The sequence below is a fragment of the Octopus bimaculoides genome, chromosome 21 (assembly GCF_046866305.1).
Source record: "Octopus bimaculoides isolate indiv1 chromosome 21, ASM4686630v1, whole genome shotgun sequence".
In the NCBI taxonomy this organism is placed as follows: domain Eukaryota; kingdom Metazoa; phylum Mollusca; class Cephalopoda; order Octopoda; family Octopodidae; genus Octopus; species Octopus bimaculoides.
In genome coordinates this window covers 2,433,524-2,455,458 of record NC_142948.1, presented here as the reverse complement: position 1 = coordinate 2,455,458, position 21,935 = coordinate 2,433,524, and the positions used below count along the sequence as shown (strand labels likewise).

The 21,935-nt window shown below is 38.4% G+C and overlaps 1 protein-coding gene across 3 annotated transcripts; it reads left to right on the top strand.

Moving 5' to 3' along the window:
- Positions 1-194: 194 nt before the first annotated feature.
- LOC106868785 (uncharacterized) lies at positions 195-18,460 on the top strand. 3 transcript variants are annotated; one of them, XM_014914202.3, is made up of 14 exons: positions 195-535; positions 6,871-6,973; positions 8,290-8,416; positions 9,130-9,308; positions 9,401-9,663; positions 10,072-10,224; positions 10,947-11,144; positions 12,122-12,220; positions 12,754-12,996; positions 14,692-14,849; positions 15,953-16,120; positions 16,375-16,579; positions 17,206-17,391; positions 17,718-18,460. In XM_014914202.3, exons 1-14 carry the CDS (start codon positions 443-445, stop codon positions 18,015-18,017), a joined length of 2,475 nt encoding a protein of 824 aa, XP_014769688.1. In that variant the 5' UTR covers positions 195-442; the 3' UTR covers positions 18,018-18,460. The 3 variants fall into 3 exon arrangements, with proteins under 3 accessions (XP_014769688.1, XP_089195351.1, XP_089195350.1); XM_089339224.1 differs by lacking the exon at positions 195-535 and adding an exon at positions 5,035-5,408; XM_089339225.1 differs by lacking the exon at positions 6,871-6,973 and having other exon boundaries at positions 350-535.
- Positions 18,461-21,935: the final 3,475 nt, after the last annotated feature.

Genomic DNA, 21,935 nt, shown 5'->3' with positions numbered 1-21,935 from the left:
GCCGCCGCCTCCTTAACTGCCGTTACTACCTGCACCATCACTACTACTACTACTATTATCAACAACAACGCGTCCACCGCCATCACCACTCCAACAAGAATTCCACCACCACCACCACTCCCACAAGAATTCCATCACCACCACCATCACATGATCACCAGTGTAGATGATAAATCTTTCTCCCCCACCTCTTCTACTCAGTCGTTTGTTATCCTCAGTGGGGAAAGGAGTGGAGACAAAATAACAAGTGTTTTCGCGCAAACTCACGAGGTTGAGGAAACTAACCTTGTGCTTATACACACACATATATATATATACATATATATAGTTGTTGAGTATATAAACATATATAAGTATATATATATATATACAAATATATGTTTATATTAACTTTTATTTGTCTCAATATACTTAATTAGTTCTGTAGTTGCTTATAATAATCATGTCGTCCCAAAGCAGTTCTCTGTTCCAAACCCAAACCATTTTCGACTCCCTCAGCTATGGTCCCGCTCCAGAAGCCGATACCATCGTCCAGGTAATAATCAAATAGTTATTCTACATTTTTGATCTTTCTTCTTTGTCATTTTACAGTGTTTTGACTCAGTTTTACGAAGCTAGATTTGCGTTAATCATTCAATCGATCACTTAATCAGACATTTATTCGACTTAAAAAATGTTTTCGAATACTCTGACAAATGCATAAACTTGTATTAAATATGTAATAACTTTCTTTCTTCGTAAACTTTTAAAAAAGTTCGAGTGTTGTTTAAACTCCAGGTTAGTTTCTGATTGAGTCAACCTATGAGATGAACAAAGACGTTCCAGACTCGACCAACCCGTTTTATATATATATATATATATATATATATATATCGAGGACTTTATCAAACGTGTCTTTTTTCAAGCCGATACGATCCAAGGCTTTTGACTGCTATTTTTAATTAGCAGATCGACCTCTGAGAGGCTCTCGTGTATAAAGTTGTCAATTGCAAGTTAATTAATGTCAAAGTCCGTTTGAGCTTGATTTTGTTTAACCCCAGGTCAGTCCTGATCAAACAGACAGACCTGTGATCAAAGTTATTCCAACCGTAACCACCTCGCCTGTTTTTGTTTTCTTTACCGTATCTACGACTACATCAACCAATATGTCGTTTCTTTCTTTCTGACGACCTCGTAGAGGCTCCCTCGATGATTCGTCTCTCTTTGGGGCTAAAGTTGTGGTACAGTTTGGTACTGATGGTGGCTAACAGAATTGGTTGGGATGCTGGATAAAATTCATTGCTGACACTTCGGTCGTTTTTTACTTTCATTCATTCAGGTTCGATAAAACAAATATATATAGGGGGTTCAGTGTGTGTGGGACATAGAATTTATATATATAAAAAAAACAAAACAAATGACGGTTCTTTACCAAGTAATCGTACCCCTTGTTTCCCTAAAACAGGGAGCAGACCGTTCAATATTGTTGCCCTAAATCGTTAACGAATCCTCGCTCTCCCCTGTTCTCTGGTGGAAATAAGCCTGACAAATAAATGCCCAACATCAAAATATTTGGGTGTATACATTTTGCCCCTTTACCCCTGTATGAAAATAGCAGCCGAATAATTCCCATTTCTTTTGCGAGGGCGTTAGACAAGTTTAAATCTTTAAAACCATCTTGATTTTTATTTTAAACACAGCAGTTTGTTTACTGATTTTAAATTCTCTTAGCCCTCCATCTCCCACATGTTAGGTGGGGGCTGCCCCTTGTGAGAAACTCTGATGTATTCAATTACATACCCCTGGTTGCTCCTTCCCCCAAACTTTTTCGGGGTTAATGCTAGCATTAATAATTGTTTTCTAATCTAGACGTGAGGCCGGCAAAGAGGGTGTGTCAATGTCATTGATCCTGTAATTGACTGATACTTTATTTTATCGACTTCTGAAAGGATGGAATGCAAAGTTGACCACAGTGGAATTTGAACTCAGAACATAAAGACCCAGAAAAATACAATTTTATGGCGAAAAGTGCAAAATGCAAGCAACATTTCGTCTGTCTTTTAAGTTCTGAGTTAAAATTTCATCGAGGTCGTCTTTGCTTTTTATCCTTTCGAAGTCGATGTAATCGATTTGCCCCTCCTACCAAATTTTGGGCTATGATAGAAATAATTATTATGGCGAAATGAAAGTGAACGTTCGTGACCTAGTGAAAAATAGTTACCATTTTAGTTTATCGGTTTTGTTTTGGCCAAACCTCCCTTACGTAACTCCACATTGTCTTAAAAGAAGAACGTAAGCTAATTTGCACCTAGGTATAGTATGTCTGAATAAAGGATGGGATGCATAAATGCATATAATGCATATAAACCGCTAGTTCGAGTGTTGTCAAGTAAAAAATCCCGTTCTATTGTTTGTAACAGGCTGTCGGAAATTACAATATCTGTCACACTTAATAACTCCATCAGGAAGTGTTTAATGTCATATTTTTGATTTAATAAGAATTAACCCATTATATTCTCAAACATTCCCCACAGAAGTATAAAAGTTATTGATATAAAGAAATTGATTTGATCAGCCTTCGATGATCCGATGTCTTTAACAAAAACAAATAACTCCGCTTTTACTTAATCCAGAACCTGTTGTTTTTACCGACGCTATTCTACATGCACGCCTTATGAAACATTTTCATTCTTTTTGATTTTTTTTCATTATCTTTTTAATTGTTTCAGTGTGCTTATTATTATTATTATTTTTTTTTTTGTTAAAGTCTGGTGCTTTTGTCTATCGATGTCATTTGCCGAACCGCAGAATTATGTAAACTAGTCAATTGTCAAGCGACCCATCAAAAAACGGCAGATTCATTATAAATATTATCCTTATAAATTTTTATTCTTTTATTTTTTTCATTCATTTGACTGCGGCCATGCTGGAACATCGCCTTTAGTCGAACAAATCGTCCCCAGCACTTATTCTTTCTAAGCGTAGTACTTCGTTCTCTTTTGCCGAACCGCTAGGTTACGTAGACGTAAACGCACCAACATCAGTTGGTGGGAGGACTAACACAGACACACAAACATATATATATAGAATAAATCGATATATCGAATTTGAAGTCTCTGTCTCTTTTGAATATGAAAATTTAAAAGTTTAAAAATCTTATGATATAAATATAAACTGTGAGAACGACCCTTAAGGAATCTAATTAATGATCTCCTAAGGTAAGTTCTTATGCTATATTGGTAACGGTTGCCACATCCTCTGGAAAAAAATTATTATATATATATATATATATATAAATCTATGCCTCAAAAAAAAAAAACCTATAAAAGTAGAATATTCCCTTTTCTTCTCTCTCTCACCATATAATAATAATAATAATAATAATAATAATTGTCAAAACAGTTTATCTTTTCACCCAAAAAAGTGTTAATTGATGAAGTGGGGGAAGGTGGGGGTGGCAGTGTGTGCAGTAGGGCATTCGTCATCAGAATGTCTGACAAGCATGAAATCTGGAACAGAAAATGTTCTACTTTTTTTTTTTTCTCTTTTTCCATCCTCGTGACATTTCTAAGGTTGACATTACAAATAGGCATCTTTTGTAGTTGATGTTGCTGGTTGGTCCCAGGAAATTTCTGATCCGGGCGAAATGCTTAGTGGTATTTCATCCATTTTTACATTCTGAGTTCCAATTCCACTGAGGTTGACCTTAGGGTTGATAAAATGAGTACCAGTCAAACACTGGGGTTGATGCAATCAACTTGCCCTTCCACCAAATTTGCTGGCCTTGTGCCAAAATTTGAAACTATTATTTATAGCATTATCTGCTTCAGGGTCCACCATTCCAATAAAGAATTATATGATACTAATAACCAGTTATCACTGTATATAATATATATATATATATATATATATATATATATATATATATATTTATTTATTTATATAAGGGCATTACTATACAATAATGCCTTGTATAGTAATGCCCTTATATAAATAAATATATTTTGGGAATAAATGATGGATTTTTTCCCTTATGAAGTTTTTTTCACGCTAACTACTTGATAAATTCTTGTTAAAGAATTCATCCTATTATTGAATTTATATATATATCATCATCATCGTTTAACGTCCACTTTCCATGCTAGCATGGGTTGGACGGTTTGACTGAGGACTGGTGAAACCGGATGGCAACACCAGGCTCCAATCTAATTTGGCAGAGTTTCTACAGCTGGATGCCCTTCCTAACGCCAACCACTCAGAGAGTGTAGTGGGTGCTTTTACGTGTCACCCGCTCGAAATGGTGTCTTTTATGTGCCACCCGCACAAGCCAGTCCAGGGGCACTGGCAACGATCTCACTTGAAAATCCTACGGGAGCCAGTCATATATATATATATATGTGTGTGTGTGTGTGTACATATATAAACTAATACATCCATTTGTTGTTTACACCACCTGTTTTTGTCTGTTGTTTTTTTCATAAATTCTCCCATATATATATGTATGTGTATATGTACGTCTATTTGTGTATTTGCTAACATTCTAGTCACTACCTCACTTTCATTTTTGTCTGGCTTAATCCTTCCTCAGCTTTGAGGGCAGTGCATAGTTTCCACAAATTTATGTCTTCTTCTTTTTTTGTTTCCATAATATTGTAACCCATATAGTAATAATAATAATTTCACCTTTGGTGAAATTTACCTGGTGGAATTTTCCTACAATGGAATTTACCTAGAACCGTATATATATATATAATTAATATAAACAGCAGTTTGGAATTTTTCACCAAACACGAGAATTATAATTGTCACTAAATGTGACTAAGGTGTTAAGAAACACGTACATTGCTAGAAATAAGAACTAAACTGCTATAATGCTGTAGTTTATAATGCTCTTATTTCTAGCAATGTAGTCACATTTAGTGACTATTTTGTACACACACACATATATACATATAGATAGATATATACACACACACATATATATACACACACGCATATACATACACATGCACACACATAATATCATTATCTGCATTGTGTATGGCAATGACTTGCATATTTATTCTTAACACATTGTTGTGTATGTCACAAAACAACTTCTCATTTTTACGACAATAATGTGTTTATAATAAATATAAATCTGTTGCAATGGATTATTAGCATGGACTCTCAGAAATTCTGAGTTAGTGTCCAACGTGCTGGAAGACCACTGAGAATGAGGCACCCCTTAACTTTTGTTAAGGCATGTCCCCAGGAGAAGGTCACTCTGGTATAAAACAAGATGTGCAGGGAATGGCATTGAACATTTTGGAGATATTTTGCTTGCACTTGAAATCATGACACTTCCACATTCCCGAGCCTGCAACCCATGTTGGCACTGGATATCTTGCCCGGACTTGTCTCTAGATTGTGTCAGTAGGATCTGGAAGGTGCTGTGCAAGCCTTATTGGACCTAAATTTTTATGTTTTGCAACTATTTGATGCCTGGTTGTGTAGGAGGACGCCATGGCAAGCCTGGAAGCAGCAGATACCTGTGTGTATGAAGTTTCATGGTTTGATATTTGTATGTGCGATATTTTCTCATGGTGTGTTTGTGTGTCTATATGAAACTCCATTGTGGCTTGTTTCTATTATTTGTGTGTGTGTGTGTGTGTGTGTGTGTGTGTGTGTGTGTGAATCCCTGTGGTGGCTTGTTTGTGTAAGCCGGCTGACACTTGACCTTTCAAATCCTGCCTAACAACTTGACCTATTCCCAGTATCAATGACTGTGCAGAGAGAGAGAGAAAGAAAGAGAGATACAATGAATGTTAGACTTTGTACAGTTATGTTTGAAGGGGGGTGGGAGGGAAGGTGTACGTTTGAGTGGAAACAGCTAAGGAGACTTAGATAAGGGCCTAGGGTTCCTCTGTTATCTTTTATTTGTTTCAATCATTAGACTGTGGCCATGCTGGGGCACCACCTTGAAGGGTTTGACCCCAATATGTATCTTTTTTTTTTTTTTTTTGAGCCTGGTATTTACCCTGTTCTTATGTTATGGGGACATATACACGCCCTCACCTATTGTCAGGCTGTTGTGGGGGCAAACACAGATACAAAGACACACACACATACAGTAATCCCTCGACTATCGCAGATGTTACATTCCAAAACCCTCCACAATAGATGAAAATCCACAAAGTTGAAACAGTACTGTACTCTTTTAATTATTTTTATAATTTGTATCTATTTATTTTATTATAAATGTAAAACAACAACATGGAGGAATTGATGTAAGCTTAAATAATAAACCGCGATTGGTGAACTGTGACAGGTGAACCACAATATGGCAAGGGATTACTGTATATATAATGGGCTTCTTTCAGTTTTTCGTGTACTAAATCTGCTCACAAGGCTTTGGCCAGCCCAATACTATAGTAGAAGACACATGCCTAAGGTTCCACACAGAGGGACTAAACCCAGAACCATGTGATTGGGAAGTGAACGTCTTACCACACAGCCACACCTGCACCTCTATCAGATATAAGTTTGTATATATCAGGAAAAAAAAAAAACAAGAAAAAAAAGCTGACAGATTCTGAGTTCAATTGCTATCACTGACACGAATTTCAAAGGTCGTCAATGATTGCCAACTTTTAACCCTTACATTACCATATTTTTGTTGAAATACATTATTTTTGCTTCAGTTAATTTTGAAAATAATGTATTTGTCAAATTTTTGGTGGCTGTAAAATAAAAGGGGTCCCTTGTTGGACGTATCCCTAGAAGTCTATGACAGGGCCGAGGTCAGTGACCATGTGAGATTATCGTATTAGTCCTTACCCCGACCCCCCACTCCTTACATCTCGTGAAGTCATGGAACTATATGGAACTTTTTTTCTTTTACCCTTCCAGGAATGGTTAAATAAACATGAAAGGAAATTTGGACATTTCATTGACGGAGTGTGGGTTAAACCAGAAGGACGAGAGACCGTTAACAGCACAAACCCTTCAACAGGTTTATGAACAAGTCTTACTTGAACCCTTTTGATACCGTCCTGCTTGGGACTGTCCCCTACCCCCTGTTTTAACTCCCAGCTTAAAGTGATTTATATTAAAACCTTCTTTCAAAACTGTGTTAATCTATGTTCTAAATCCAAGATTAATGATCACATTATTATTTTTTTAATTCATTATTTTCAAAATTAAATGAAACAAAAGCAATGTATTTCAAACAAAAATATGCTAACAAAAGTGTTCAGCAGAATTTGTTAAGTTGATCTCTTTTATAGAATGGTGAACATTTGAACCAGATTTCTGGTTCCTTCCCTGCCAACTTACAAGCTTCTTAACTCTTTTAACCCTTTGGTGTTTAAGCCGGCCATATCCGGCCCAAATATCCGACATGATTTACATTCAGACTGGCCATATCTAGCCTCTCACACCTAACCTACAATGACATTCTAAGAATAAACTATCACACCATCGAAATTTCAAAGCTGTAAGATAATGTATGATTAATTCAAAACAATTCGAGTGAAAAAAGTATTACATTTAATAGATTAATCTGAACACTAAAGGGTTAAGTACCATTCCTGTCCCTGATTCTATGATAGAAACTTCCTATTTTAAAATGATCTAAATTAAAACTTTCCATCAAAATTTCATGTTAATTTATGTTCCAAACACTAACTTAATAATAGCTGTTATTTTACTAAATTCTTTATCGTTTTCAAAATTAATTGAAGCAAAGGCATTGCATGCTGATAGAAATATGGTAACAAAAGGGTTAATATAATATATCTGAATGTGACAACTGGGGCTGCTGTCTGTAAAACTCCTGGTTTCTTGGTCTTTGAAAGTCTTCTGGCCATTTGTAAGAACTGGCTTTCCAATCTACAACAGAATTCCCTCTGTGGTTCACGAACAGACTTGAACCATGGTGTGTAAATCAATAACCCAAGGCTTGGTGCCACACTATTTGAATAGATTAAGGCCATATTCAGTAAATGTTCTGGTGCCATGGTCTTTCAAAGTTCAAGGACCATGGATTGAATTGACTGGTGTCATTAACCATGATCAGTGAAAGCTTTGCTTCAGTGTGTAATAGAAGATACAGCACCAAGAACTGTGAGAGGACTAGTGCCAAAGTCTGTAGGAGATTTGGTACCAAGACCTGAGAAAGTTCTGCTGCCAATCTCTCTCTCTCTCTCTCTCTCTCTCTCTCTCTCTCTCTCTCTCCCCCCTCCCCCCTCTCTCTCTCTTATGCAAAAAAAAAAAAGAAGTTTCTGATTAAAACTTTTCTCCTTGCTCTTTTCCACTTTCTATCTCTAGATGAAATTCTAGCCACAACCATCCAGGGTGTACAAGATGATGTTGAAGCTGTTGTTAAGGCTGCAAAGAAAGCCTTTACTTCATGGAGCACCCTGTCACCCCATACAAGAGCTCGTTATCTCTACAGGTAAGACAAAGCCCAACTCTATCTTCCCAGGACTACTGTTGTTATCGTTGCTACTTAACCCAGAATTGATCATAACTCTGATTTACCTGATCTGTGATGAGACAATCCAGTCATGACCATCCAATCTTGTATTTTTCTTTGAAGATTGTAAGGTGTTATTTAATGGGTAGGGGTGTATGGCTGCTATTTCTAGCCTGTTGTATGGGTATGAATCTGTGTGTTTCATTGTGTGTGCTTTTATGCATATCATGCAGTGTCTGAGGGCACTTTTGTGGGTGTCCTATTGTGTAAATCTGGTCTTCTGTGTGGCTGTAGTTTAACCCTTTCATTACCAACCTGGCTGAAACCGACTCTGGCTCTCAATACAAATGTCTTGTTTTCAAAGGTTCTGAATTAAAATCTTCCATCAAACCTTAGTCACAATTTATGTTCCTAACACTAGCTTAATGATAACTAAGTTATTTTACTAAATTCTTTGTTATATTTAAAATTAATTGAAAGAAACACAGAGCATCTCGACAGAAATATGGTAACAAAAGTGTTAATGGGGGTGATTATAGTTTGTGTATGCTTTTGAGGTTGGCATCCTGTGCCTTTGTCCTTCTCGGTGTAGTTATGTGAATGTTGTTTTACAAATGTCAAACCATCCAAGTTTTATGCATTTTCATGGTTGCAATTGTTTGTTCTGATAAAACTTTTTATTTTCATTTCAGTATTGCAAGAAACATTCAGAAGCACCAGAAGTTGTTGGCGGTGCTGGAGAGCATGGATAATGGTAAACCATTCCGAGAGACTCGTGACTATGATATTCCAACAGTTATAAACCACGTCTACCATCATGCTGGATGGGCTCAGCTGATGGACACCGAAATGAGGGGCTGGAAACCACTTGGTAAGGAACGTTATGAAAGTTCTTCTCTTTCAACTTTTGTAAATTCATTATTCAGGGCCAATTAATTTCGATACAAATACCTTTTCCTGCAGGTGTTGTCGTGGGCATTGTACCATGGAATTTTCCACTGATGATCCTCATGTGGAAAGTATGTCCTGCCCTGGCAATGGGTAACACAGTCATCTTAAAACCAGCATCTTACACCCGGCTCAGCTGCCTCCTACTGGCTGAGATCTTTGCCCAGGCTGGGTTGCCTGCAGGTGTATTCAATGTTGTCACTGGCAACGGAGCATTTGGCAGCCGTTTAGCAGAACATATTGATGTTAACAAAGTAGCTTTCACTGGATCCACTGGCGTAAGCAACCAACCTTTTTGTTTTGTTTGTTCTAAGTTAATTTACATTTCAAATATCAGCTTAAAAAATGACAATTATTTTACTAAATCCTTCATTATTTGTTGGAGTTGATCTCTAACTGTGGAGGGAACCTGTGGAAGAAGCAGACCCTGGAAGACATGGGATGAGGTGGTGAAGCACGACCTTCAAACATTAGGCCTCACTAAGAGGATGACAAGTGGCTGAGACCTTTGGCGATTTGCTGTGCTTGATTAATGTTTCTTAATTAATGTTTCAAACATCAGCTTCATAATGAGTGATTTTAGTAAATTTTTCATCATTTTCAAAATTAATTGAAATGAAGGCAGCAAAAGTGTTAAACTTTAGTGTTAAATTTATTAATTGGTTTCTTTCTTTCTCTCTTTCTAGGTTGGTCAGAAGCTGCGTCAATTGACCGCTGGAAGTGGCAAAAAGTTGTCACTGGAATTGGGAGGAAAATCTCCAGTGATAGTCTTTGAAAATGCTGACCTTGACAGTGCTGTGGAAGGTATAGTTGATGCCATATGGTTTAATCAGGGACAGGTAAGTGTCAATCTCTCTGTCTGTGCTCTTTATTTCGAGGTTAGGTGTAAGCATTTTATAAATTCACTGTAAAGATCCTTTCTAGATGTAAAAATATTGTAAAATACTCTCTGAAGATGAGGTGTTTGCATACATTTTTAAACAACATCCTCTCTACACATGTGTCTACTTTTCCATGTTTGCATGGGTCAGACAGAATTCGTTGAAGCAGATTTTCTCTGACTGGATGCTCTTCCTGTCACTAAATCTCACCTGTTTCTAAGTAACATGGTATTTCCCCATAGTCAGACATGTTTTCCATGATTTGAAGTGTTGATTCCTCTCTTGGTAAATTGTTCAATCACTCTGTTGACTGTGGCAAGAGGAATCTCAAGATTCTGTGCAATCTTATGCTGTCTAAGTCCATCTTCAGATTTACTCACAATATGCCCTCTTTGCTTCTGGTGTTCATGGCATGGCTTGTTGCTATAAACAATTAATATACTCATCATTTTACTCACCATTTTACTCACCATTTTACTCATACATTGCAATACTTCAAACAAATTTTCTAACAATCAGTATACTGTAATCTGAAATGAAAACCGAATCGTATAACATATATTATGAAGCAGCAGGGGTCTGATGTAATTGACTTAAATTGCTGGCCTTGTGCCAAAATTCGAAACTGATAATATTGTTTAGCTTAGATTTCCTTTCCTTAACTGTGGTTCTGTCTTCAGGTCTGCTGTGCCGGATCAAAGCTTCTTGTGCAAGAACCCATTTATGAAGAAATGATCAGCAGACTTAAGAAGCGGTTGGATTGTTTTCGGATAGGCTCTGGCCAGGACAAAGCCATAGATATGGGTGCCATTGTGAATGAGAGTCAAAGAAAAACTATTGATTCTTTTGTTGAAGAAGCAAGAAACGAAGGAGCCACGGTAAGTTTCGTGTTCCTGTTTCTCCCAGTTCCTTTATTCAGGACCATCAAAATATGCCTGTCCCCAATGAAATGGTACACCACAAGGGGCATCAAACTGTTCTTTGGATTTTTTTTTTCTTTGTTCTGCCTTGGCCCTTTCTCTTGTACTTTTGCCTCTCATCTCCCAGCATCAAGTTGATCCCTTTGGGGTTCATAGTTTTGCAAAGTGCATGACAGCCTCGCTCATGCTGGAGGCTGTGACTGAGTGTTTTCAATTAATCATGGATTATCTCATAGCTTTGAGATTATGATGATGAAGATGAGATGGTTTATTTGTAGAATGAAATTATAGGGTAGATGGCAGATGCCAGATTTGGCCCCTTTGAACATAAAACAGGTGGAATATTTTGGCCAGATATGGCCGGTTGGAATGCTAAAGGGTTAATAACACTACTGGTCCTTTGTGAATGATGTTCCATGACATATTTGTTCAAGGCTGAGTTACACACACTCCCTTGTTGCTCCTAGCATCAGAAATGGAACCACCCTGTGATTTGTCCACTGTAAACCATTAACTAACAAAGGAATTGTTCCACACCATCCTCCTCCTCATCATCATTTAAAGTTTGTTTTCCTTGCTGGCATGAGTCGGAGAGTTTGACAGGATCCAGTGAACCACAAGGCTGCATTGTATTCCATGTCAAATTTGAGATGGTTTCTACAGCTGGATGCTTTTCCTGACACCAACCATTTTACAGAGTGCACTGCATATTATTTGTTGCACCAGCATTAGTGAGGTTGTCAAGTAATTTGCAACACAGGAAAGAACAAAGAAAAGGGAAATGACCTTTTGATTATGGTGGCAGCAGAAGGGGAGTATTTGAGGGAGTAGACAAATGATTTTACTGTTTGTCATAAAATACGTAAGTAAATAAATAACTGAATAAATTGTAATTTCTTGAGCCATTTATTTCATTGTTTTCCAAATTCGTGCAGGTGTATCAACCATCGTTGACGATGCCAAACAAAGGATGTTTCTACCTACCCACCTTAATTACAGATGTCCAGACTGTCTCTAGAGTTGTTGAAGAAGAGGTAATTTTCTAGCAGTCTTTTATTCTTTTACTGGTTTCAGCCATTGGATTGTGGCCATGCTGGAGCAGCTCTTCCAACAATTTCAGAGGATCTCATCAACCCACTTTGGTACCTATGCTAAGTTTCTGCTTTATACGTGAAGGGACAAAACTCGATGCTGGTAACCCCCTGCAGAGACTCAGGTGCAACCATGTGCACACACACACAACAGGCTTCTTTCAGTTTTTGCCTACCAAATCTACTCTAACACTTTGGTCAGTTCGAGGCTATAGAAGACACTTTCCCAAGATGCCATGCAGTGGGACTGAACCTAAATCCTTATGGTTGGAAAGCAAACTTCATAACCACTCATACATGTGTATGTGTGTGTGTATATATGTGTGTATATGTATGTATATATATGTATGTGTGTTAGTGTATATATGTATGCATATATGCGTGTATGTATCTCTCTCTCTGTATATATTTGTGTGTGTGTGTGTGTGTGTACTCTTATTTCTCTGTATATTTGTAATTCTCTTCTGTTACTACAGATCTTTGGTCCTGTGCTGGTAGCCATGTCTTTCCGTACAGCAAAAGAAGCCATCAAATTGGCCAACAACACAATATATGGTCTTGGAGCAAGTGTGTGGACAGAAACCTCAGCTCTTGGTTTAGAAGTGGCATCAGCCATCCATGCCGGAACCGTCTGGATCAACTGCCACAACGTGTTTGATGCGGCTGCTGGATTTGGAGGGTTTAAACAGAGTGGTTATGGACGCGATGGTGGGAAAGAGGTAAGTCTGAGGTAGGAATGGGGTGGGGGTTGTGGTGAAGAGGGAAGACTGGTGTAGAGGTGGTGGGGGAAAATTGTAGTGAGGTGATGATGTAGTCAGGTAGTGATGATGATGGATGATGTCATCTATTGCTAGAGAAGTAAGACTAGTTGTGCTGGTGGTGGTCTGATTGAACAGATCTGTGATCAAAGCTAATCTGGCCGTGACCATCCTGTACAAGGAACCCAAGCCAACATTATCCAGCATGTATTTGTTTTAAAGACTGTGGAAATGTGATTTGTGGGAGATTTGGCTGCTTTTTCTAGCAGGTCATGCAACCCTGTAGAGCAGCAGTTATTTGATGCTTAGAAAGGTCTTGATTTTTATAATTAGGTATTATTAAGAAATGTATTGAAAAAACTTAAAATATTTTGTGTATTGAAGAAATATAAGCATCTGGACCCCTGTTGTGAACCATTGATGTAGGGGATTCTTTGTAGAAGGGGTGGGGTGTAGGTGGGGATGTTCCCCTTGGGAGCATCTTAGATTATAGGCTTGCTGGATAAGAGATGATTTGGTGCTTTTTAAACACATCAGCAGTAAGGAAGACACATTAAATAATATATTCCTAGATACACTGTGTCTGGATAAACAACAGCTTGTGAATGAGGTCTGAACTGGGCTGCTAAGCAATCGAAGGACACCTTAGATAATGTACTCTTAGATACATTGTGTCTGGATAAAAGATGAAGTAGTCACAACTAGAACACCTGTAATGAAAGGTCTGTTGGATCAGGGTTGACCGGGGGCGTCCTAAATACCACCATCATCATCCTCATCATTTAACATGCGTTTTCCATGCTGGCATGGGTTGGACAGTTTGACAGGAACTGGCAACGCTGGAGGACTGCACCAGGCTTCAGTCATCTATTTTGGTGTCTGGCGAGATGCCTTCTTTACAGAATGTACTGGATGCTTTTAATGTGGTGTCAGCACTATGTCTGAATAAAAGGGAGGATGGTCATTGCTGGGATCTTATTGACAACTGCACTGGTATGGTCATGTGATGTGTATGGGCGAGGACAGCTGTGTAAAGAAGTGCTGATCTCTGAGTGTGGAGGGAACCTGTGGAAGAGGTAGACCCAGTGAGACATGGAACGAAGTAGTGAAGCATGATCTTCGAACTTTGAGCCTTGCAGAGGCAATGACAAGTGACCAAGACCTTTGGTGATGTAATGTGCTTGAGAGGTCCCGTAAAGCCTGGTGGCATGTAAAGAATACCTTTTGAGCGTTGGGCCTCACGGAGGCAAATGGCCATGACCGAGACCTTTGGCATTATGTCATGCTTGAGAAGACCCATCAAGCCGAGCAAAGTTGCCATCCTGGCAGATACCAGTATCATGCAAATTGGCACCCATGCCAGTGGCATGTAAAAGCAGCTTGGTGTCACACAAATGGCTCCCATGCCAGTGACATGCAAAAGCACCCATTACATTCTCGGAGTGGTTGGCATTAGGAAGGGCATCTAGCCATAGAAAACCATGCCAAATCAAACTGGATCCTGGTGCAGCCTTCCAGCGTGCCAGCCCAGTCAAACTGTCCAACCCATGCCAGCATGGACAATGGACGTTAAATGATGATGATGATGGTTACTGGATAAGAGCTAACTTATGAAATCTTGTAGAAAATCCTTAAGTGAAGTCCCTTGTCTTGTAGGGTTTGTATGAGTATGTGCAACCATCTTGGATGAATAAACCAAAACATGAAAAAGTTGAAGTTGATATGAAGGCTTTTGGTTCTGCTGAATTCTCTCATTCTTTGCCAGGCAACCAAAGTGTGATTCCACCCAACACTGATCCTACAACAGCACCAAGGTATGAAGAAATTCTTTGAGAGAATGTCAAGCAATTCATTGTTGGAATGATGGAATTTGAAGCAAATCAGGTTAAAGATAAGAGTGTAAATATTAAGGATATGTCAGGGGTAAGGAGTTTGCTTCCCAACCACATGGTTCCTGGTTCAGTCCCATTGTGTGCCACATAAGGCAAGTGTCTTCTATAGCCCAAGGCTGACTAAAGCCTTGTGAATGGATTTGGTAACTGGAAACTGAAAGAAGCCTGTCATATATGTCTGTCTGTCTGTATGCGTTTGTGCCCCACCGCCAGTTGACAACTGGCATTGGTATGTCCCTGTAATTTATGGTTTGGCAAAAGAGACCTATAGATTAAGTACCAGGTTTTTTAAAAGAATAAATCCTGGGGTCAATTCCTTCAACTAAAATTCTTTAAGATAATGCTCCAGCATGGCTAGAGTCTAATGACTGAAACTAGTAAAAGATAAATAATAAAGAATAAAGTTTCTAAAATGGATAAAGAAATTTGAAGGATTGCTTTGGTCCTGTGGTAGAACATCTATCATGTCTGCAAAAGTTTTGGGTTCAAGCCCCCAGACAGCCTTTGATTTTTTTTTTTTTAAATCCAAAAGAGGGGTTTTTCAACCTAATATCTACACTCTTGCTTATAACTTTATCTGCTTCAAGACCTGACATGTCCAAGAAATAAAACAGTTCTGTACAAAGTTGAAGCTTGGAATTTGCAATATTATTTTTATTCCAGAGTTTACAATTGTTTCAGCAACTCCAAAGTGACTAATCCTGCATCATGTTTATAAACCTGTCTGTTTTATTATTTGTACTCAATGATGGAAAAGTAATTTGTAGGTTTTCAGTTTTTCTGTTCATTTGGGAAAGTTCCATACAGGAACATCTCCTTTCAATTCATTGAAGGTGAGTTGTGAGGGTTCATTGAGGGCAATTTAATCGGCCATTAAAAGTGGGTTTTAGGGGCCTTTTATCAGCCATTAAAGGTGAGTTGTGAGGGCCCTTTCTCTGACACATAAACATTGTTTTATTTCTTTGTTTATTAATTTATGTTTTTGTTCTCCTTTTAAAGCAAATATTCTTTTTATTTGTCTTCAGTGTTGACAGAACTTACAAGCTGTATTACGGAGGAGGTCAGAAGCGTCCAGATGGTCAGGCCTCTCGCACCATCTTCAGTGACTCAGGGAAAATGGTCGGTGTGGTTCCAGAGAGCAACCGCAAGGATGTCCGCAATGCTGTGGAAGCTGCACAGAAAGCTGCCCCTGGGTATTGTTCAGTTTTTGCCTTTTTATCTGCCTCGCTGCATCTAGGGTTGAGCAATATCTAAGTGATCTATCTGGTCTGGTGGAATTTCAGTCTTTTTGAGGGGAAGAAAATAAAGAACCATTAACTGGAAGGGTCAACAGATTGCCCTTCTTAGGGAGTTCTGAAGCCTTTAATTTCAGTGTCTTTAATGTTAATATTTTAATGTGTGTGTGTGTGTAATTGCTCATGAATACTCATGTTGGGTTTTCTTTCAGCTGGGCCAACAAGACCTCACGTCTACGCTCACAGATCATGTATTACATTGCCGAGAACCTGGGTGCTCGCTGTGATGAGAATGCTCAACTTTTACATGAAATGACAGGTCGAGAGATGAATGATTGTCTCAATGAAGTTCAGTTGTCCATAGAACGGTTGTTTCACTGGGCAGCCTACTGTGATAAATATGGTGGAACCGTGCAGGTAAGAATGTCAGCTTTGTTAAATATTAGAAATGTATTTGTTGGACCTGTTTATTGTGGTTGTTTTTGTTTTTTAGTCCCCTAAGTTGGCCCTGAATTTTAAAATTAGTTTACAGCTTAGTCAGAAGAGGAAGGACCAGTCTTGTTACCCTTTTCTGAAGCCCCTGAGATAAATGGTTTGGAAGTGGGGAGAGCATTATCCTTGGAGTGGAGATCCAATTTGTATTCTTGCAACTAAGCCGACCCATTACTATATTTAGTTTCAGCCCTTTTTGTTTTGAGTTCAACCTCACCAAAATCAGTTTTCTCTTTCATCCCTCCAGGGTCAATGGAATAGTGCTGGGATCAATGTAATTGACTAACAACCTCCTATAAAACTGTTAGCCTTGAGCCAAAATTTGAAACCATCACCATCATCATCAAGATCAAGGTGGCAGCATCGTTAGCATGCCGGACAAAATGCTTAGCAGCATTTCATTTGTCTTTATGTTCTGAGTTCAAATGCCATTCTTGGTTGACTTTGCCTTTCATCCTTTTGGGTCAATAAAATAAGGGCTAGTTGACTTACCCCTTCCCCCAAAATCGCTGGCCTTGTACCATAATTTGAAATCATTCTTCTTCTTCCAGGAAACTACTCTCTATGGTTTGACCGTTAAAATCCACCAAGCCGTTGGTGTTGTGGGAATTGCTTGCCCTGATGAGAATCCACTGCTTAGTTTTGTATCCCTGTTTGCTCCTGCTTTTGCCCGGGGTAATGTGACAGTCATTGTCCCAAGTGAGAAATATCCCCTGTCTGCTATGAACATGTACCAGGTAACCTGTCTTTACAATTTTATATATATTTATTCACTTTGGCTTCAAGAATTGGAATTTGCAGCTGTTTAATGAAGATGTGAGGTGTGGATTTTGTGGGGTGAAATGTTGAGGACTTAAGTGTGTGTGTGTGGAGGACTTTCATGAGAGGGTTGTGAAGGCTATTTTTACTGTGTTGGGGGCATCCTGAATGTCATGAGGGCTCTCTTGAGTATGTGGAGAAAGCAATTTTTGAATGGGCATTTAGGGCTTTCATAAGTGTGTGGTGAGGGCTTTTTTATGTCGTGATTTTTTTTTTTTAACCTTTTTTTGATCTCTTTCTACAGATATTTGACACATCAGACGTCCCTGCTGGAGTCATTAATTTGCTGTCTGGTAACAGAGACCATATTACCAAATACCTCACAGAGCACCACAACGTTCAAGCCATGTGGTATTTCGGAACTGCTGAAGGTTCAGCATTTGTTGAATTCACTTCAGCAATAAACTGCAAGAGAACCTTTGTGAATTATGGTCAGCCACGAGATTGGACTGACCCTGAGCAAGGCCATGGAGAAGAATTTCTTTACCATTCCATTCAATGCAAGAACATTTGGCTGCCAATGGGTGACATTTTTGCCAACTAAGGTCACACCTTGTACATGTTTGCTTCTTTAATGTTTTGATGCAGTTCCATTATAACAGAATATTTCAATCTTTTTTTGTGCCAATATTTGATACCAATTTGTCATCTTTTAGAATTGGTTTGATCCCAATTTGATAACCTGCCAAATTGGTAAGCTGTGAATTAGGTATCTAGTCAAATTGGTAAGATAGCAATTTGGTATGTTGTCAAGTTGGTAAGAAATCAGTTTGGTATCTTAGCAAATATAAATCCATGTTGACAAAGTCATGCAGATGACAGAGTTTCTGTTATTCTGATGGAAATTGTACTGAAGACTATTCAAAGTTTTGTTTAAAAAATCACTTTTTTTTTCCTGTTTTCTATTTGAGAGAATATAAACCATATTTTAGAATATAAAGTGTATTTTTGGAATATATTTTGAAAATAAAGTATATTTTTAAAATCTTCACAGACTTTTCCAATATATTCAGTCTCAACGCATAACACCTTGGGCAAATGTCTTCTGCCTTGGGAGCAGATTTTCCAGATGCCCATTGTGTATGCTTGCATGTGTGTATCATCATCATCATCATCATCATCATTTAAAATCTGTTTTCCATGCTGGGATGGGTTGGACAGTTTGACAGGAAGTAGAGGGCCACAATGCTGTGCCAAGCTCCAGCATCAAATCTGGGATATTTTCTATGGCCAGATGTCCTTCCTAAAACCAACCACCTTACAATGGTGCTTTTGTCTGTGCCACTGGCACAAGTGAATTTCCAGGTAAGTTGTAAGACAAGAACGAAAATGGCAGAGCCCTCAGGGGAGGGGTGGAGGCAGGTGGGAATTTGTCAAGTACTGAGAGGCTGAAGTATGGATAAAGGAACCAAGGTTAAGAGATGGTCTTGGCGTTGCATGAGAAGTTGTTAGTAAGAGTTACCACCATCCAAATAGTGTTCCTCATTTCCAGGCTTTCATGGAAACATCCCCTGGCCCAGGGGGAAATATTACTTTACTTGGAAACGAGGCAGTGTTGGTTGGAAATATACATTTGAAGGCTATCAGAGATTAAATTGAAACTAAATGTAGCTAAAATGCAAATATTTTAACTGTATTTCACTCCAGAGTTGACTGGTTTGAATCCTGTCTGGTACATCCAGGAATAAGACATCCGATGATGAGCAAACATTAAAGTCAATCAAAAGTTAATGGAGAGTAAACAACATTTTTCTGTCTCCAAAGATGGGTTAAGTTCTTCTAAAAAAAATTAAAATCTTAACCCTTTAACTTTTAAACTGGCCATATCCAGTCCAAATATTCTACATGTTCTGTGTTCAAACCGGCTAGATCTGGCCTTTCACACCTACCCATAAATATTGTTCTAAAAATATACATTCACATCGTTGAAATCGTGGAAGTTATGAGATAATGCAGGATTAAATCAAAACAATAAGCATTACTTTTGACAGAATAATCTGAAAGCTAAAGGGTTAATAACATTTAATTAAGAAAACAGTCTTGGAAATAACGAGACAGTAAATTGCACCAACTTAGAGATGAATAAATACTTTAATATTTGGACATTGTTGTCTTTATTTTTTTTAATAGAAATTTCATAGAATTTTATTTAAAAATGTGTTTTTTTTGCAATCTGTTAAAGAGTCATTAAATGCTTCATATGAATAAAAATACAAACATACATTATATACACTAAAGCATACATACATATGTGTGTGCATGCATGTTTGTTTTATATGTATTTCAAGTCTCTCTCTCTCTTCATTGTACAGCCCTATTAGGTCAAAGCTTATTCCAGTCTCCGTGGTGGAGAAGAATCGTCCCAGAAGGGGACATCAGACCAGTGCAGGTTTAACCCTCCAGCAGTCTTAGGAACCTATTTTCAGATAGGTAGACCAAACCATTGCGAAACAAAGCATCTTGCTCAAGGGTATAATGTGCCACCTGATTCAAGTCAGCTTCTTGACCACACAGGCATGACTGTGCCTACATATGAGGGGGTACTGGAAAGTTCTTGGCTTTAAGAGTATCACGAAAGGCCTGGTTGGTGGCCCAACCGTATGAGTTCTTTTGCAGGGCTTAAAAAAACTGAAGGACCACTGCAAAAAGCGAGTGATTAACTGATCCTTCTGTATTTTCTTTTAACTGAAGCTAGGAACTTTTCAGCACCCCTTCAGGTATATATATAATGACACGTGGCAGGAAGCTTGTCTATATTTTACTCGGTATGTGTGTGTATGTTTGCCCCTGTCCTGATGGTGGCATCTGTTTGCAATTCTCTCCAAATGCAGGTCCAGCCACTGAGCTGTTTGTTGTTCAAAGGCCAAGGGAAATGTTCTTTTCTTCTCTAGGCACAATTTTTGGGGAGGCAGCCAGTCGATTAGATCAACCCTAGTATGCAACTGGTACTTAATTTATCGACTCTGAAAAGATGAAAGGCAAAGTCGACCTCGGTGGAATTTGAACTCAGAACGTAAAGACAGATAAACTACCACTAAGCATTTCACTAAGCTGACGATTTCCCTTGTCCAGGTCACCACCTTGGACTTATAAACAGTACTGCAGCATTGAAGAGGCATTGCACCAGCATGGCCACAGTAAAGGTAGCAAAACAGATGAAAGAATATAAAATTCAGTACCCCCACTGCCCCTGTCTGTATATGGTACCATTCTAAGGCAGTGAGCTGGCAGAAACATTAGCATGCTGGGCAAAGTGCTTCATAGTATTTCGCCTGCCATTACGTTCTGAGTTCAAATTCTGCCGAGGTCGACTTTGCTTTTCATCCCTTCAGGGTTGATAAATTAAGTAGTAGTTGTGTACTGGGGTCGATCTAATCGACTGCCCACCCCTCTCCAAAAATTTCGGGCCTTCTGCATAGAGTAGAAAAGTATATGGTACCATTTCAATGACACGGGGTGACAGTGCTAAGCAGTGATATGTATAACTACAAACTCGTTATCGGTTCAAATCTGCTTGAGGAATATTTGGACCTGTAGACAAATAGGTGTAAATACACTTACTGCTGCTTCATGTAGAAATCTAGGCAAGCAGGGTTGCAATCACCACTGTGATAATGAAGATGAACAATGGTTTAAACTTTGGAGCCATTTATTTCTTACACACATGTTACAATGTGCGTTTTAGGGTGGAGTGAAAATAAAACATTGTGGACATTAAAAATGCCTGAGGGCTAAAATGTTGATATATTTGATTACTAGAAAAATGCTGAATTTTCGTTGAGATCAATCACGCTCAACCAGTCACTGAACGATGACAGGAATATCATAAGAGGGACCTGTTTTTTGTGTCAGTTCACAGAGCTGCTTTTTCAGTATCTGTTGCTGAAGGGGAGATAACCACTCTGAAATGCAGGCATTCCACAGTCTGGATAAGCGATGCTGTGGGCTGACTCAGTGTATTTTACACCTATATGTCTACAGCGAGAAATTTTCTCCATGACAAAACAGTTTCAAGCATATTGAACTGGTAACAATTTTGTATTTCAAAAACAACAATACTTCAAAGTTAATTCCCACCACCACCCTCTCCAAAACTAAATATTCTTTGGAAACGATGTGAAAGTAAAATTCTAAGGGTCAGAGGTCGGATGATTAACGAATTTCAAGATTAATTACAGTATTTTATGGCATAAACGACACAGGGACATATCTGGGGAAAAAAATTGGGTTTTTACACAGACTAGAACCTCAAATTAACAACAGACTGGAGGCTGGTAATCAATATATTATTTAGCTACATCTGGATGCGTATAGGTTCATTTGTGATATGCTCATCTATTGTTTATAACAAAAAAAAAAAGAAAAGAGGGAAGAAAAAAGGAAGCTGCATGTATAATACATAACTTAGAAGCAGAGCTACAGATGTACCAACACACACGAGATTGAGACATGGCTGACTTCA

What these genes read in the sequence shown, in the direction of transcription:
- LOC106868785 (XM_014914202.3), top strand. Translation starts at nt 443, where the DNA reads ATGTCGTCCCAAAGCAGTTCTCTGTTCCAAACCCAAACCATTTTCGAC. An exon ending in AAGCCGATACCATCGTCCAG is followed by an intron (nt 536 to 6,870) that starts GTAATAATCAAA and finishes TTACCCTTCCAG; the next exon opens with GAATGGTTAAATAAACATGA. An exon ending in CTAGAGTTGTTGAAGAAGAG is followed by an intron (nt 12,221 to 12,753) that starts GTAATTTTCTAG and finishes CTGTTACTACAG; the next exon opens with ATCTTTGGTCCTGTGCTGGT.